Genomic DNA, 14,511 nt, shown 5'->3' with positions numbered 1-14,511 from the left:
CCGAGATGATATAATATTTAACGTGTTTATATATGTAGCGAGCTGCCCTGCCCTGCATAATTGCATCATTTTTGAATGCACGGAAAAATCATTAAAGTAAGAAATATCTAAAAAACTATCCCATTTTTGGGATAATATATCTAGTTCTTGTGTTGAGTGACCTACGCATTTCCTTTTGCAGTGCTCCTATGGCCAGCCCTATTCTATCTAGTTCTTGTGTTGAGTGACCTATCCATAACGACTGTCTAGTCTATCTAGTCGTTGGTTTCAACGCTGGAGGAGTCCTTGAATAAAATAAGTTAAAGAACGAAAGCTCACCCCACCCACCAAAGAAAAAAGAGGTTTGTCATTTCGTAAAGGTACGAAAAGTAGGAATAATATAATCCAAGCGATTCTGCCGCTGCCCAAATAAAAGCTTTTCATGTCAGATAGATAGATAGTGAGGAAAAAAGTGCTTAAAAAAGAACATGAAAATGGATCTCAGTGTGGAATCTTGTTATTTTAATACATCCCATCTTTAAATAACAAAAGTTAGTTCTACCACTTTCATTAATTAGAAACTAGTTACTTGTAATACAAGTATAGAAAGATGGGTCAGCGGTCCACTGTTAATAACAGTTTCGATCTCTTGGATCACAGGAGTCTAAGATATTGTGGTCACTCACTGTTAGATATTAATCTAATAGTTCAAAAAAATTTCTTAAAATGAGTGAAAGAGTGAGTAAACCGTTGAATTTACATCAAACGGTGGGTGACCACCATAGTCCAAGAGATCAGGACTGCTGCTAATAATATTAATATTGTTTCTAACTTAATTATTTATCAAGTTTTGTATATGTGAGGTTTTACAAAAGAACTCAGTGATATTAATAATAAAATCATTCATTATATTTTATTTAATTAAATTTTTATGTAGAATTTATATTCTTCAACAAGCTGCAGTACTGAAGTTTTTTTTTTGTTTTTTTATTTTTATAGAGGTACTGAAGTTGGTAAAGAGGTACACTAGTACACTGCCGAATGATGATGACGGTAATTAGGCTACCAAACAAGTCTTGGGCATTTTCTCTGCAACTTTCCTACCAAGTACAAAGTTACTAACCACGACTTACCACATGGAGACATATTATTATTATTATTATTATTATTAGGTAAAAGAAAAGGGAAGAGAGATTGAAAAAGGAGAAAAAGATAAAACTCATTACAAGAGCCAATTGCTAGCACCTTCCTTGTCCACAGAAAAAGTGGATAAAAATCAGAGCTAGTGCCTACCCTTGAAGAAAATAAAGGAGAAAAAAGAAAGAGAATTTATAGATTATATGGTTGTTGGGTGGGGAAGACTAGTACGATTCTGCCCTAAATGAATGTGACTGTGGGGTTAGTTGCTTGGATTTATTAGCCGACACAATTAATGGGAATGTTGAGGGCGACGCCCTATACTTGTTTAATTAAGGACTAATTGGACTCAATTATCATCCATCAATCACTATGATATGACTCAAGCACATACAATACAGTTCATTTCTCTGGTCAGTCTCATATCGCAATAAAATAAAGAAAATGCTAATAACTTTCTCTCTAATGTGTATTCTCACTTCACAATTGTGCTTTGTTTTATAGTTACTTTTTATTTATCGGTTCATATTGAAGCCATGGTTGACATGGCATGAAATCAAGGTTGAAACCAAGAAACTTCCTTTTTTATTTAAGAAATAAGTTCGTTTGTTTATTTCATAGGGAATAATGTAGCATATTTAATAGTCTCTGTCTTGGTTTTTGGTAGCCATTCACCTACCACATGTAATAGCAGAAATTCATAATTACTTGTTCCTTCCTGAAACAAAGACATTAAAATGAACCATCATTTTAAGGTTGAGATTCGTACAAGCATGATTGTTAATTGTGCGAATTTCGATCATGAATAGGTATATATGACATCCAATGTTTCATAATGTCAACCTCCAAGCGGAAATTATTGTCATTATTCGAATTTGGCTGCAGGGAAGCTGTTATATATAACTGCATCTGCAACTGCATGCATCATAAGTTCATAACCAAAAAATAAACAAAAGAGAAGAGGGCAGAGATGAAGGACATTATTATACTGCTACTGCATCATTGCATCAATAAAATGGTCTAAATTTGCAAGAGTCAGAATACATAACGATAAACAACAAAAATCATATGTTGACTGTAACATTAATATATTATACTCAAATTATGAAGTGTTTTAATGTAATATAATATGATTGAAGTTCAAAATTGATAAACGGTCCAATAAGTTATATTAAATGCACATGGTTTATTATTATTGGTTCATATTATGTTCAATTAGCTACAATCACATGGATTATTCGTATTTAAATCCAAGCCCACTTGACCTAACGGTATTCTTTACGATTTGCTCATCTTCACAAAACCAAATTATACATAAATATTCCAACAAATTATTTATTTATATTCAAGTATTTAATCAAAGACTCCACCAAACTCAATATTATAATAGAATACAAATTGAATTGAAAAATACAACGCAACGCAAACCCGTTAAAAGGACTTGGATAGTTCAATTCAATATGGACGAGCAAATCCACAAGGGGACAACTTGACGCACTATTTTAGCATCTCTCTTGTTTTCAAATGGGACCCCACCCCAACAAAGAGAAAGGAAGGGCAACTTCTCGACTGAAATCAATCAAATGGCCGTGTGCGTTTAAAAGTACTTTCTTGTGTGCTAATACGAAGAAAAGAAATGGCCCAACACAACACCCTCTTTCTTTACATCTTTTCAACTTTCCTAACCCTTTATCGACCTATATTCGTATTGGATTCCAAAACAAGCACTTTCTTTTCTTGTTTGTTGTTTTGTTCATCAACCAAAATTTCAATGCAACATCTCCAAGACGAATTTTTGAACCAGTTGTAAAAGTAATCAAGTGTTCAAAAAAGGCATTGTAAGAAACTCATTAACAAAATAAAAATCAAAGATTTTATGATTTTTAGCTATATTTACCAGCAGCATAAAGTGCATCCGTCACTTGTGTAGGGCTCAACTCACGCAGGTGAAATCCTATTTGATGTACAAAACCAGACACGTTGCCCTCTTCTCAGCCTTGACATTGAGAGAGGAACTTATATCTAGCAAGAAACATCCAATACATGCTTAAGAATGTCTCTGACTATATCTAGAATATCCTCTTCTTCGCAACCTGTTACGAACTTAACTGCAGAAGAAAAATTATTTCAATTAGTACACTACTCTGTGTCAAGCTGTCAACCAACCAAGCGATCCAGACAGAAACCTAAAATGACAAATCCCAATCCCCTGTTTAACATTTGTTTGCTACTTTGAAATCAGACCGTAGAGAGCTTGCAAAATGTTCCACCCGTTGTTGGTCAAAGCACCAATAAAAGGGAGATGGCAACTTGATGGAAGGTTTAACAACATCTGTGCAATGACAGAACAGTCCTAGCACTTGCCAAATGTCAAGAAGTAAACACAGCCCGATGCCTACCTTCCTAACGGGGGATGCTACAATGAGGGGGATTTTGGTGAGGGGTCCAATCCAACCATCCAATCATTAAAAAGGTTTAAGTCCAATATTTTCTCTCTTATTGGATTAATGGGATTGAACCCCTCCCACAACCCCCTCATTATAGCATTCCACCTACCTAATACCTAGTCTACACTCAACCATATGAGCAAAGGCCCACTAAATTGATGATAGATATGGCCGGTGGTCAAAGATCAAACAAGGCTGTGGAATGGGAGATGGCTGGACGGCTGTGGAATGGGACAAATAGTCAGTGTACAAAGGCAAAGAGGGTGTCAATCTCAATCTGTACATACATTTCTTCTCTCGTAAGAACTAGGGGTCCAGTGGATAAAGTGACTACTTGGGGGCTCATCACCAGCAAGAGCAAGCACTCTAAACTTACAACCTACTTGAGATGTATGGCCAATAAAATCTCATGCCCAATTGCCACTACTTAAGTAGGAGAAGGGAGACTGAAAAATTAGGTATAGAAAAAGGAAGAAAAGAAGGGTGCAACGTATCAGTTTCTAACTGAGATAACGATGGGTTGGATATTTCACATGAATTAGCTATTACCAAGGATATATCTCACGACAGGGCATTTGTTACAAGTCTGAAATACACAAAAGCAGCAAACTGAGTGTTCTGGTAGAACTGGAAGAACCGTATAGCCTTGTTTACAAATATACCATAGATTCCCAAATCAGCAGTACTTAACATGCCACTAGTTAATACTATTACACAATATGCACACATCATGGTAACTTTAGAATTTTCAAACATATTTTACAAACTTGTTAGTAGATGCTAGACAGTTTGTGGGCAGAAGATAAACAATGAATATGTCAAACAGTTCTAGCAATTATGTGTAGATTTGAACCAATGGATTTGAAGAGAAAAAAAAAACTAAAAAGCACATCAAGAACATAAGAAATCTTACCCCAGGGAACAACAGGAAATTCCCACGTCTGTTTAGGAACTGTGATGACATATGAAGCAACCTGCAAAACAATATAAAATCAAAATAAGATAACAAAAATCAGAATTGGCTATATTTACAAGTAGTAAGGTTCAATCTTATTTAACATGCCAAGATTGATGCGGCAAGAGAATGAGGATTAGTATAGAGCATGGATGTCTCCTCCTTTTCATAAATCAGATCCATGATGTCCATGCCTGCTTCAAAGTTCACAAGTTCCCCAACCTTTGCCACTCCCCTGAACTCAAAAATCCAGGAAAGATGTATTGGAGTTTGAAATGAAGCTAGTAAACCTGAAAACAAGCAGATCATGAATGGACGGAACTGACAGTAATGAAAACTTACTTGAATTGAAGTAAAAGCTCCTCAAAGTATACAAAAGCACTATTGTTCATACCAATCTCAAAATTCACTACCTTGGATTAAGAATGTGCAACTCTCAGCACACTAGTGCAATAGAAAATAATTAAAATGAACAAAAAGAAAAGAAATTCCAGAGCTTATGAATTTACCTGCATTAAGACCACCTCCTATAAAACGACTTGATCAACCACAACGTGACATGATAAACGAAAATGTAAAGCAGTTATTGAAATCTTATTTATCAGGGTCTATTTGACAACAGCTTCTGGAGAGTCAAAAAGACCTATACACTACATTTGAGGAGTTTTAAAAGATTTAAATTCTTTATTTGTAAACAAAATATGTTACTGGACAAGCTGTTGGCAAAGAGCCATTTACAAATAACATCAACTTCATAATTATAAGAATTGGCTTACTGCTTCCAAGTAATCTCGAATGGTGTAGTGTTGTTCCTTGATAATGTTGTCCCCCAAAGACTTGAATATTTTCACAGACAAACAAGGAGAAGTGTGTATCTATAAATAATATAAAACATGGCAATATGGACACAGAGATTAGAATGTCAAGTTTATAAAAAAGAAAAGAAAATTTGCAGGATACACAAGTATGATTCAGAACCTACTTTGGTTGAAATCCATAGAGAAACGAGCGCAAACAACTGCAAATTGCTCTCTCTCAGGGGTTGCAAAAGCCAGTTTTCCACGTCATTGCCTTGTTCCTCCAATCTTTATATATACAAGCAAGTCAAGCGAAGTGAAAAAATAATAATAATAAACCAAAAAATGATTAATTTTACTAAAAAAATAAAACAAATGAAACAAATTAAGATGAACTTACCTGGACAAACAACGAGGGTAGAATCTATGAGCAAAAATTGACAATGCGGTATATTTCACGGTCGGAGCAACTTGGAGTTTCTAAATTTTACATTTCCGATGATAATTTGAGGAATTAAGAGGATAAAATCAATTCATGTATAAAAATAAAGTAAAATCAGATAAAGAAGATAAAAGACTTACGTACGTGAGCAGATTGGATGAGAAAGTCTATGAGGCGCGCTCGCAGAGGCAGAGCCGACGAAGCGCACCCTCGCTGCATCTCTAAGCCTCTGGAATTTGGAATTTAAAATTTGAAATGTGGCTTTGGCTTTGTTGAATCAATCAAGCCGCCATTTTTTGAAATTGGGACATTTTTATTCTGGATCCTAACCGGAACCTCTTAATCATGACCGTTCCCATTATATTGAACGGTCAAAGATTTCTTTTATCTTATCTTTTTTACCTTGAATACACTAACAGAAGAGACGACGTCGTAAAAGCCAAAATCTAGTAATTTTTTTGGTCTGACCTTTTTTCTTTGGGTTGAACGGCGGGCCGAAGCCCAAATAGGCAAAAGACAAACTCACATAGCACGCGCAAGGAGTTTTAAAAAGAAGCAAAACCCCAACAAAAATTGTGGCCCAAAGTGATCGCATTAAAAAAATTTATATAAGCAATAGTTTAAAATTCAAGTGTAAGGGCGGAAGATCACTACCTTGGAGCTACAGAAAAGGGGACTCGAATTTGGGTATAAGGGGACAAGCTCACTACTTTGGAAAACTGACCTAACGTGCTTTGTAAACTAACATTGTTAAGTGAATATCAATAGAGAATGGGTGAGGGTTATTTTGGGAACAATGAAAGTTTTTATTTTTATTTTTTTAGAAAAAGCGATAGATCTCGAAGGACTCGTACTCAGACTAACACTACATCTCCACAGAGCAATGGTAGAAACGGCATATATGTATTGCAACCAAAAACTAGAATACAAAACACAGCAAACTTCTAAAAAGTTCCTGAGAATTAAAATAAAAAGTACAGCAAACTCCTAATGAGTAATAGACTTAGAATAAGAAACAGGAACACCGCTCCATATTCTATCCCGCAACCGAAGAAATCCATAACGTCATACCGGCTAAACCTAAGCCACACAAATAGGTAACTTTCATTATTGTAACTCCAAACACTGAACTGGGGCCAAAACCTTGTATATGTAGGCAAAAAGCGGCAATTAAATCATGGCGACAATGGTGTTTTGTTGTGTTAGCTTCCACATCACATACGAACCAGCATAACCGTGACTACCTTTACCGACGTCGACGCCACCTCTGCTGGGATAGATAGTACCATCGGTAACTCTTATTACAGCCAAGCAAAAAACAACCATACCAAAAAAACATGCAAACAAACTTGCCACTAGAAACAACAAAACCAAAATTCATTGGAAATGAAACAGAAGAAACGAGGAGAAGAAAAAAAAAAAAAAAGGGGATACAGAAAAAAAGAGGGATTGAGAGAGAAGAGAGAGGAGGAAGATACGGGCGAGATGGGGAGTTAGAGGAGGAGAGGCAGATGTCACCTCTCCCCCTCCTCCCCACCCTCCACCCTTACGGGGTGCTGAAGGGTGGGGGACTAGGGTTTTTGGCTTGTGAGAGGAGAAAAGAGGAATGCTTTAGTTAATTCTATACAATTGGATAGATTAGCTAGTTGCAATGCTTCAGTTAATTTAGAAATGAATTATTGTGGCGATACGTATCTGTGTTTTTCTAGTTCTCTTAATTAAGTGCATTATTTGTGTTCCAAAATGAATCGCATGCGCATGTGTGGAGTTGGTAGACTAGAAACAAAGAACTCCATAATTTATTTCGGAACAAGTTGTAGTTATTAAATCATATCTTTGGTATATCTGCTATATTGAAACGAAGATCAGATGGATGATGGATCTCCCACTTAGAAAATGCCTGAGAGAATGATGTTCCCACTGTCCCACTAGAAACCATGGCCTCACCACTTTGTTCATTTATCCAAACTGCCCAATCATATACCATCATCATATTCATATGGTTCGATCACTTTCTTTTCTTTTTCTTTTTTTAAAAAATAATTTTGATGCACTTTGATTTCTGGGTTGCACTAAACATTGGGAAAGTTAGATTAATTTTGTAATTCATTTTGTATCAGCATATATATTATTAGATTAATTATACTGCTTGATGGACCAAAACAAACCTTCATTCATTTATATAAAATTCTCGCGAAAGCGAAAAGGATGCCTCAAACAGCTTTTCACAAACCAACTTTCACTGTACATTCATCCGCCGAGTTATACAACCAATATAATTAAGTGCTTGTTTATGTATATAACTCAAGTTTTGAAGCTTCTTGATTTGGTGCTACCTTTACATAGAAAAGCATCGGCGGAGGATACTTGTAACTGGCTTGAAATTTTGTCTAATCTTTCTGATAGAAAAAAGCTGTGGTATCCTTTCAATGTTCGCAAAACCCCAACTTCAGCTGTAAATATTGCCTTCACAGGCCTGTGGTCTGACAATTTTGATATACCTCTACCATATTCATGTTGCTTCAATCCTTTTCCGCACCAAATTATCCGATCACACCTAAAAGACATCAAGAATTAATTAATAATCATGAATTTAATTAGTGACTTGCAGATTAATTATATCTAATAATTAATTGAGTACTGAAAATTACCATGCAGGAGCGCGCCTCTTTTCACCTCTGTTTCCAGGACGACATCCATAGTATACATTAGAATTTGGACAATATTTGTAAGTGGGAGCAAATTGAATTGCCCCTTCATGCCAACCTTCAAGTACTTGACCCTCTTTCAGCTCCATCATCAACTTCATTAATAATCCCAATCAAAATTAATTATTCATGTCAAATCTTGGGTGTGAGATTTATTAAGTAAATTAGCATTAATATTGTAATTAAGAATATAATAATTAAGTAATTGTTTGACTACCTGATCGTGTTTTAGTAAGGTATTCCATTCTCTTCTCTCCACTAATGATCGCGTCGTTGCTTCTGGAAGGGCAATTCTATAATTCAAATCTCCCAGGAAAATTACTCGACTGCAATATTAATATTGAACCACGCATAATTAGTCGCCTAGTTGAGAATATATATATATATATATATATATATATATATATATATATATATAAGTAACTAGTTTAGCTTGCTAGCTAGGCTCTGTATAATATTAACTTTTTAATTACATATTAAGTCAACTTGTTTAAAATAAAAACCCAAATTTTAAGGACAATATAGACAGTTTACTGTTTAATTAAGACTTAGGGTTTGGCTGCTCTTAATTTGTCACGACAAATTCAAAGTTGAAAAGAAGCAATAATGGTGCTTAAGCTTAGTTGTACATTCTTGTCTTATTTTCTTGTACCTACGTTGATTCAGGAGACTAATTTTACATGTATGTATAAACAAACTAACCGCACATAACGAATTTGTTTGGACCGTTTCAAAAGTTTAGCAAACATACTCGTGATCTAGGATCTTTCGTGGCAAATCAAGCAAAGGGCCTCTAGGAAAACTTGTTCGGGACAATATATCGGCGACGTTAGAATTTCTCAGTTTCTCATCTCCTTCTCTGCTTCCCGAAGCTAGATGAGTGCACACAAAGCAGAAACTTGTTTCATGCAACCGAAATCTGACTGAGACAGAACCCTGCAAACACACCAGAGGAAAATTATTATTAATGAAAACAAACTAAGATTTAAGTATTGTAATATTGAATCAATATATCGGATCATAATCTACTTTACTGATTTCTCAAGTAAAGTAGTTATATGCCAGAACTTGAACTTGAATATCACCATGAATGAAGTACGTGTATATATAAATTTACGTACCTTATTTCCAAGGCATCCCATGATGCCACAGCCAACACAAGAGACATTTGGATGCCGAATAAAGGGACGAATATTACTTCGAACCCAAACTGATATTAATATCCCCACCATTTGCTTACTTATGATACAGTGGAATTCCCGTGGATTATTGCTGTTTTCGATAATATTTGGGTTTCCATCATGATCATGTTTGTCGTGCTTCAAATTGTCTTGGGAGTAGTAGTGTGTTTTCTTGTTCAAAGCTTCTCTGATCAAGGAATTCCATTTCATGCAGATGCTACTATTCTCAGACCCCAGAACATTGGAGGCTTTCAAAGGAACAATTTCTTGAAACCTGAACACATTGAAAATCTTCTTAACATATATATCCAACTTTGGAATCATGAAATTTCGTACGTACCCGAAAACATAGATGTCACAGGATGTGTCAATCCAATCCTTGATGTTCATATCTTGTTGTGGTTCCACCCCACCAACATTCCATGTACTAACAAAAACCCTTCATGAAGAGAAAACCAAATTATACGAATGAGATAAGAATATATATTAATTAATAAGAAACGTACAAATTTAAGTATTCATGGTGAACCTGGGGAAAGAAATATCGAATTGGTAATTACATACTTGTACTTGTGTGTGTTAGTGTCCTTGTGATGATTGAAGATGGTGGACGTAGAGTTGGAAGACGGTTGATCAAAACTTGGTGCTTCCAGCACTAATCCATCCGGATCGTCGTTGCCTGGAAAATCTGTCACAAAGTTGTTGCTTCCCAATGGCTTTCGTAGAATCTTGTTTGCCACTAATCTTGGCCACATCACCTAATTAAGGAAAACAAACCTGTGTTAATTATCTTTGTATATATGTGCAGGTGGATGAGGAAATTAATCGACCCGGCACCTAAGAGATAGAGAGTAGGAGGTGCTCACTTCTCCTTGCTTTCTTGCCATGTATAGAGAGAGAGAGAGAGAGAGAGGCCAGTTTTAAATTGAAGTAGTAGATGGGAGGACAAGATCGAATTGGACAAGAGAGGTGCTACGGAGGGTAGAAGGTCGGATAGAGAACGCCAAAACAGATAAAAAGAAAATACAGAGATAATTATGCATGCTGTGAGACCACTGCAAGTTGGGCTGGGGGAGTTGCTCTTAACTAAAGCGACGTGGATGGTTTCAAGGGTAGAGAATGCAACAACCGATAAAAAGAAGGCTACATTGCTTGTCGACAAAAATATAATATATATAAGAGCTAGTTATAGCTTTGTCTTGGAGAGAGAGAGAGAGAGAGAGAGAGAGAGAGAGAGAGAGAGAGAGAGAGAGAGAGATTAATGAGAAAACATGGGTCTCTGCAGGCATAAATATTTCTGTTTCGTAAGGCATGGATATCTTATGTTTTACATAATTGTTTAAGCCATGGTGCATGCAAGTGGAGGGTGGTCCAATATTGCCGATATACATATTGGAAAACAGATGAGTAACAGAAAATTAACTCTCTCTCTTTTTTTTATCTGACTATCCAAATGTCCACAATCGTGGACACCTTTATGCCTTTAATTAATCCCCACCATCCCTCTATTTCCCGATCACAGCAGCTAGCTAGTATTTTATTTTCTATTTTTCATCTCTACCCGCAGAAAGCTCACGTAATAACCTTGAAAAAGAGATAATTTGTTGCTAATAATGGAATTCTCCATGTCAACTTTGCCCCAATTTTGGAATATCTTCCAATTATAAATCTCTCGCACAGGTCAACGTACGTGCGAGGGTATTTGGTGAAGCAGCCGACTGATATGGTTTGGCCTAGCTAGAAAACTTAAGCCTTTGATAAGACACAGTATATATTGACTGCTGAAGTGGATGCCTAGCTTATTAGCTAGTAGGCTTGGAGAGCAAGGCACTAGAAAACTTAAGCCTTTGATTGACAAGACACTAGATAAAAAGACTTAGTGGCTCCTAAGTTTGCACAGACAGTCAGATCAGATGAGGATCAATCTCATTAATGTTTGTTTCATATGAAAATGAATATATATTTCTTTCACATAAAGACACCAAAAAGGAACATCCAGAAAAGTTGCATTTAGTACTGTTGACTCTCTCATTGATAACAAAAACATGTTTCCAAAAAGCTGTTTAAATGCATTCGGCTAGCTGGATATCATGTCATGGCCCTCTCAGACACTCGGAGCAACTTCTTTGTAGCCGCCGGCACAACTTCACCCAGTTGGTGTTTAATATAATCCATGGCATTAAACAATCTACTGTGTGATTCTGTCGTGTAATGGATATCATTTTATAATTCAAGGCTACATGACCATGGAATAGTATCTAAACCTAACCTTGAAATTGAAAGGTTTCCAATTATATATAAACTATACTTTCCAGCGATCACACTGCAACTTGTTACAAGATTCCAAATTTTAATTCATCCGGAAAATAATAATAATCCATTTTCAAAACCGCCAATCAAATCAGAGTTTATATATTTTCAACACTAACATACAGCACTATTTATATAGTAATTAAACTATCGTACTCAAACAATATTAATTAGTTTAATTTACGCACCACCATACATACAAATTGCAGGGTTTTGATAGGCTCAAACGACAGCCACAGGAACCAATCCAATTTCTTATATTTGGATGGGGGGAGCCCGACGTTACCAATGAAACTGTCATCTTTCTATATTTTAAATTTGTTTTTGTTTGTGTTCTTGTAGATTCGCGACTTCGTATTAATTAATACGATCTCCTAATGATAAAATTTTTAATTATTAGCACAGGTCCTAATAATTGTTATGATATATTGATGGTGAGAGATTTGGGCATTTGGGGAACAACAAGCAAGTCGCGGTCGGCCAGATCCAAGTTAATCTCTCAGATGCAGGCATAGCTTAGCTGAGCTCCATATCTCAGTAAAATTAAAATTTGCGAATTACATGCGTGCCTCTAATACAATATTACTTGGGAATCTGAGGGCGGTTTGGTATTCTACCATTAAAATTTGACTAAAAATCATGATTTTTTTTTTTTAATGTGAGTTTTTAAATACTGATTTTAATATCTAAAAATTTGTTTAGTATTGAACTCCAAACTATTTTAAAAATCTAAATAAAATTGAAATTCAAATAAGAAAATCTTAAACTATAGATTTCCAAATTGAATTAACAAAAGAGAGAGAGAGAGAGAGAGAGAGAGAGAGAGAGAGAGAGAGAGAGAGAGAGAGAGAGTGTGTGTGTGTGTGTGTGATAGATGGGAGAGGGAGGAGAGAGAGAGAAACTACAAAACCTATGTTTTTTGTTTTAAAATTGGGTCTTTTTAAATTGTTTTTGAGTTGGGCTTTTGAAAATAGGCTTTATAAATGCGAATTATGGTCTTTGGACTCAAAAAAATATTTTTGTGTTAAAAAAAAAAGATTCGAGTAGGATCCCAAACGGAAGTTTTCCAATTTAAAACTTCCTTGGAAACTAAAAATAAATGCAATTCCAAATTAATGAGAGAGAGAGAGAGAGAGAGAGAGAGAGAGAGAGAGAGAGAGAGAGAGAGAGATTTTTTATTTATTTATTTAAAGGAAAGCTTGTGTTCTTCGGCTTTTGGTGGACTTATTTCAATCTTGTTTTCCTTTGGTAAATTTATTGTCTCAAATATGGGATTGTTTTGGCTGTCCCTCATCTTGTGAGGTTGTGATTTGGTCATGGTAGATCCACAGCTCATTGGTGTGTTGAGCTCTTGGAATAACGCACTTTCTATGTCATGTCCTGAAAGAAGATTAGCAGTGGTTGGTTTTCCTTTTGTAGGCATTGTTTTAGTTTGTTTAATAAAGTCAAGAAACTCTACGAATTTTATGTGTTTTTTTCTCTTATGATTCCAGAAACTTTATTGAGTTTGTTAGGTATTCTTAGTCTCTCTCATGCCAGTTCGCGACTAGTTTTTGTTGTTAATGTTATTGGACTAGATTCGGGAAAATTATGGCAGTTGAGATGATTTATAGAAAAGTTATTTTTTATACTGATTCTCTGTAGATCGTTTCAGCTTACCCATGACTGCCATATTGTTATTGGGATGACTCCCTTTACTATATGTGTCATTTGTACTATTATTCCTATTAATCTAATAAAATTATATCGCCTTTTTATAATTAAAAAAAAAATACTTGAAAACCAAATTATTTATTTATTAATTTCCTAATCCTTAAATTGCAAAAAACACTTACTTGTAATGGGAATAACACTGTTTTGCTATTCCCAACCAATAACACAATGACACGTAAAAAAATTATTCTATATATCATTGCATTATTTATTGAGGATAGCAAAAAGTGCTATCTGTATTGCTAGTAGCTACCCCTTCCATGTGGGATGGTGAATTTGACACATGTTATTTTGACAATCACATCACTGTATCACTATCGTCTGCAACTTACTGGGCTGTTGTGGCAATAAAAGCGTGTCGTCCCAAGAACAAGGTGAAGGTCACCAGCTAGTTGACACAACGATGCATGTTGTGCTCAAGGATCTTTTTCCTAAATTTAAAATGCATATGCAATGCAACAATACTGAAAATGATGCGGGTCAGATCAGATTGCTTAATTCAATCCATGTCAAATGACTGTTAGAGCCGACATATCCTACATATATATATAGGCATCAACTGGGTTAGAGGAATCTAATCAAACAGTTGGTTGGTTTCTGAATTTGCAGGACAGACAGTCCATAATAAATTATGTGCACTAATTCCTGAAAACAAGATATTCAAGTTTTTATAATATGTGATTCATTCAAAGACGCAATGCGCATGCTATTGGATAGACGGCCTATAAAGAGTAGTTACTTAATTAGTGCACAAAGTACATATATATAAATATATTAAGATTAACAAGAAGGAAGATTAAGATCCAATTTAACAAACATGTTCATGAAGTAGTGATGGTCAA

The 14,511-nt window shown here is 35.4% G+C and overlaps 2 protein-coding genes across 5 annotated transcripts; both read right to left on the bottom strand.

Moving 5' to 3' along the window:
- Positions 1 to 1,744: 1,744 nt before the first annotated feature.
- On the bottom strand, positions 1,745 to 6,068 carry LOC117614415 (cyclin-J18). Of its 4 annotated transcripts, none has more exons than XR_004583870.1 (10): positions 5,902 to 6,062; positions 5,716 to 5,795; positions 5,501 to 5,603; positions 5,295 to 5,393; positions 5,028 to 5,045; positions 4,861 to 4,931; positions 4,627 to 4,753; positions 4,477 to 4,537; positions 3,014 to 3,224; positions 1,745 to 1,834 (listed from the first exon to the last, which is right to left on the bottom strand). XR_004583870.1 is itself a non-coding variant. In XM_034343218.1 (9 exons), the coding sequence occupies exons 1-9, from the start codon at positions 5,974 to 5,976 to the stop codon at positions 1,982 to 1,984; spliced, it is 684 nt and encodes a 227-aa protein (XP_034199109.1). In that variant the 5' UTR covers positions 5,977 to 6,068; the 3' UTR covers positions 1,849 to 1,981. The 4 variants fall into 4 exon arrangements, 2 of the variants coding, with proteins under 2 accessions (XP_034199109.1, XP_034199108.1); XR_004583871.1 differs by lacking the exon at positions 1,745 to 1,834 and adding an exon at positions 1,849 to 2,031; XM_034343218.1 differs by lacking the exons at positions 1,745 to 1,834; positions 3,014 to 3,224 and adding an exon at positions 1,849 to 2,031 and having other exon boundaries at positions 5,902 to 6,068.
- A 1,993-nt stretch (positions 6,069 to 8,061) lies between these two features.
- Positions 8,062 to 10,533, bottom strand: LOC117617743 (type IV inositol polyphosphate 5-phosphatase 9). Its single transcript, XM_034347262.1, has 8 exons — positions 10,513 to 10,533; positions 10,211 to 10,404; positions 9,987 to 10,085; positions 9,587 to 9,920; positions 9,217 to 9,401; positions 8,683 to 8,791; positions 8,409 to 8,560; positions 8,062 to 8,314 (listed from the first exon to the last, which is right to left on the bottom strand). Exons 1-8 carry the CDS (start codon positions 10,531 to 10,533, stop codon positions 8,062 to 8,064), a joined length of 1,347 nt encoding a protein of 448 aa, XP_034203153.1.
- Positions 10,534 to 14,511: the final 3,978 nt, after the last annotated feature.

The sequence above is a fragment of the Prunus dulcis genome, chromosome 1, assembly GCF_902201215.1.
Source record: "Prunus dulcis chromosome 1, ALMONDv2, whole genome shotgun sequence".
Lineage (NCBI taxonomy): Eukaryota > Viridiplantae > Streptophyta > Magnoliopsida > Rosales > Rosaceae > Prunus > Prunus dulcis.
The sequence above is the reverse complement of the archived record's forward strand: the minus strand, read 5'-3'. Positions and strand labels throughout refer to the sequence as shown.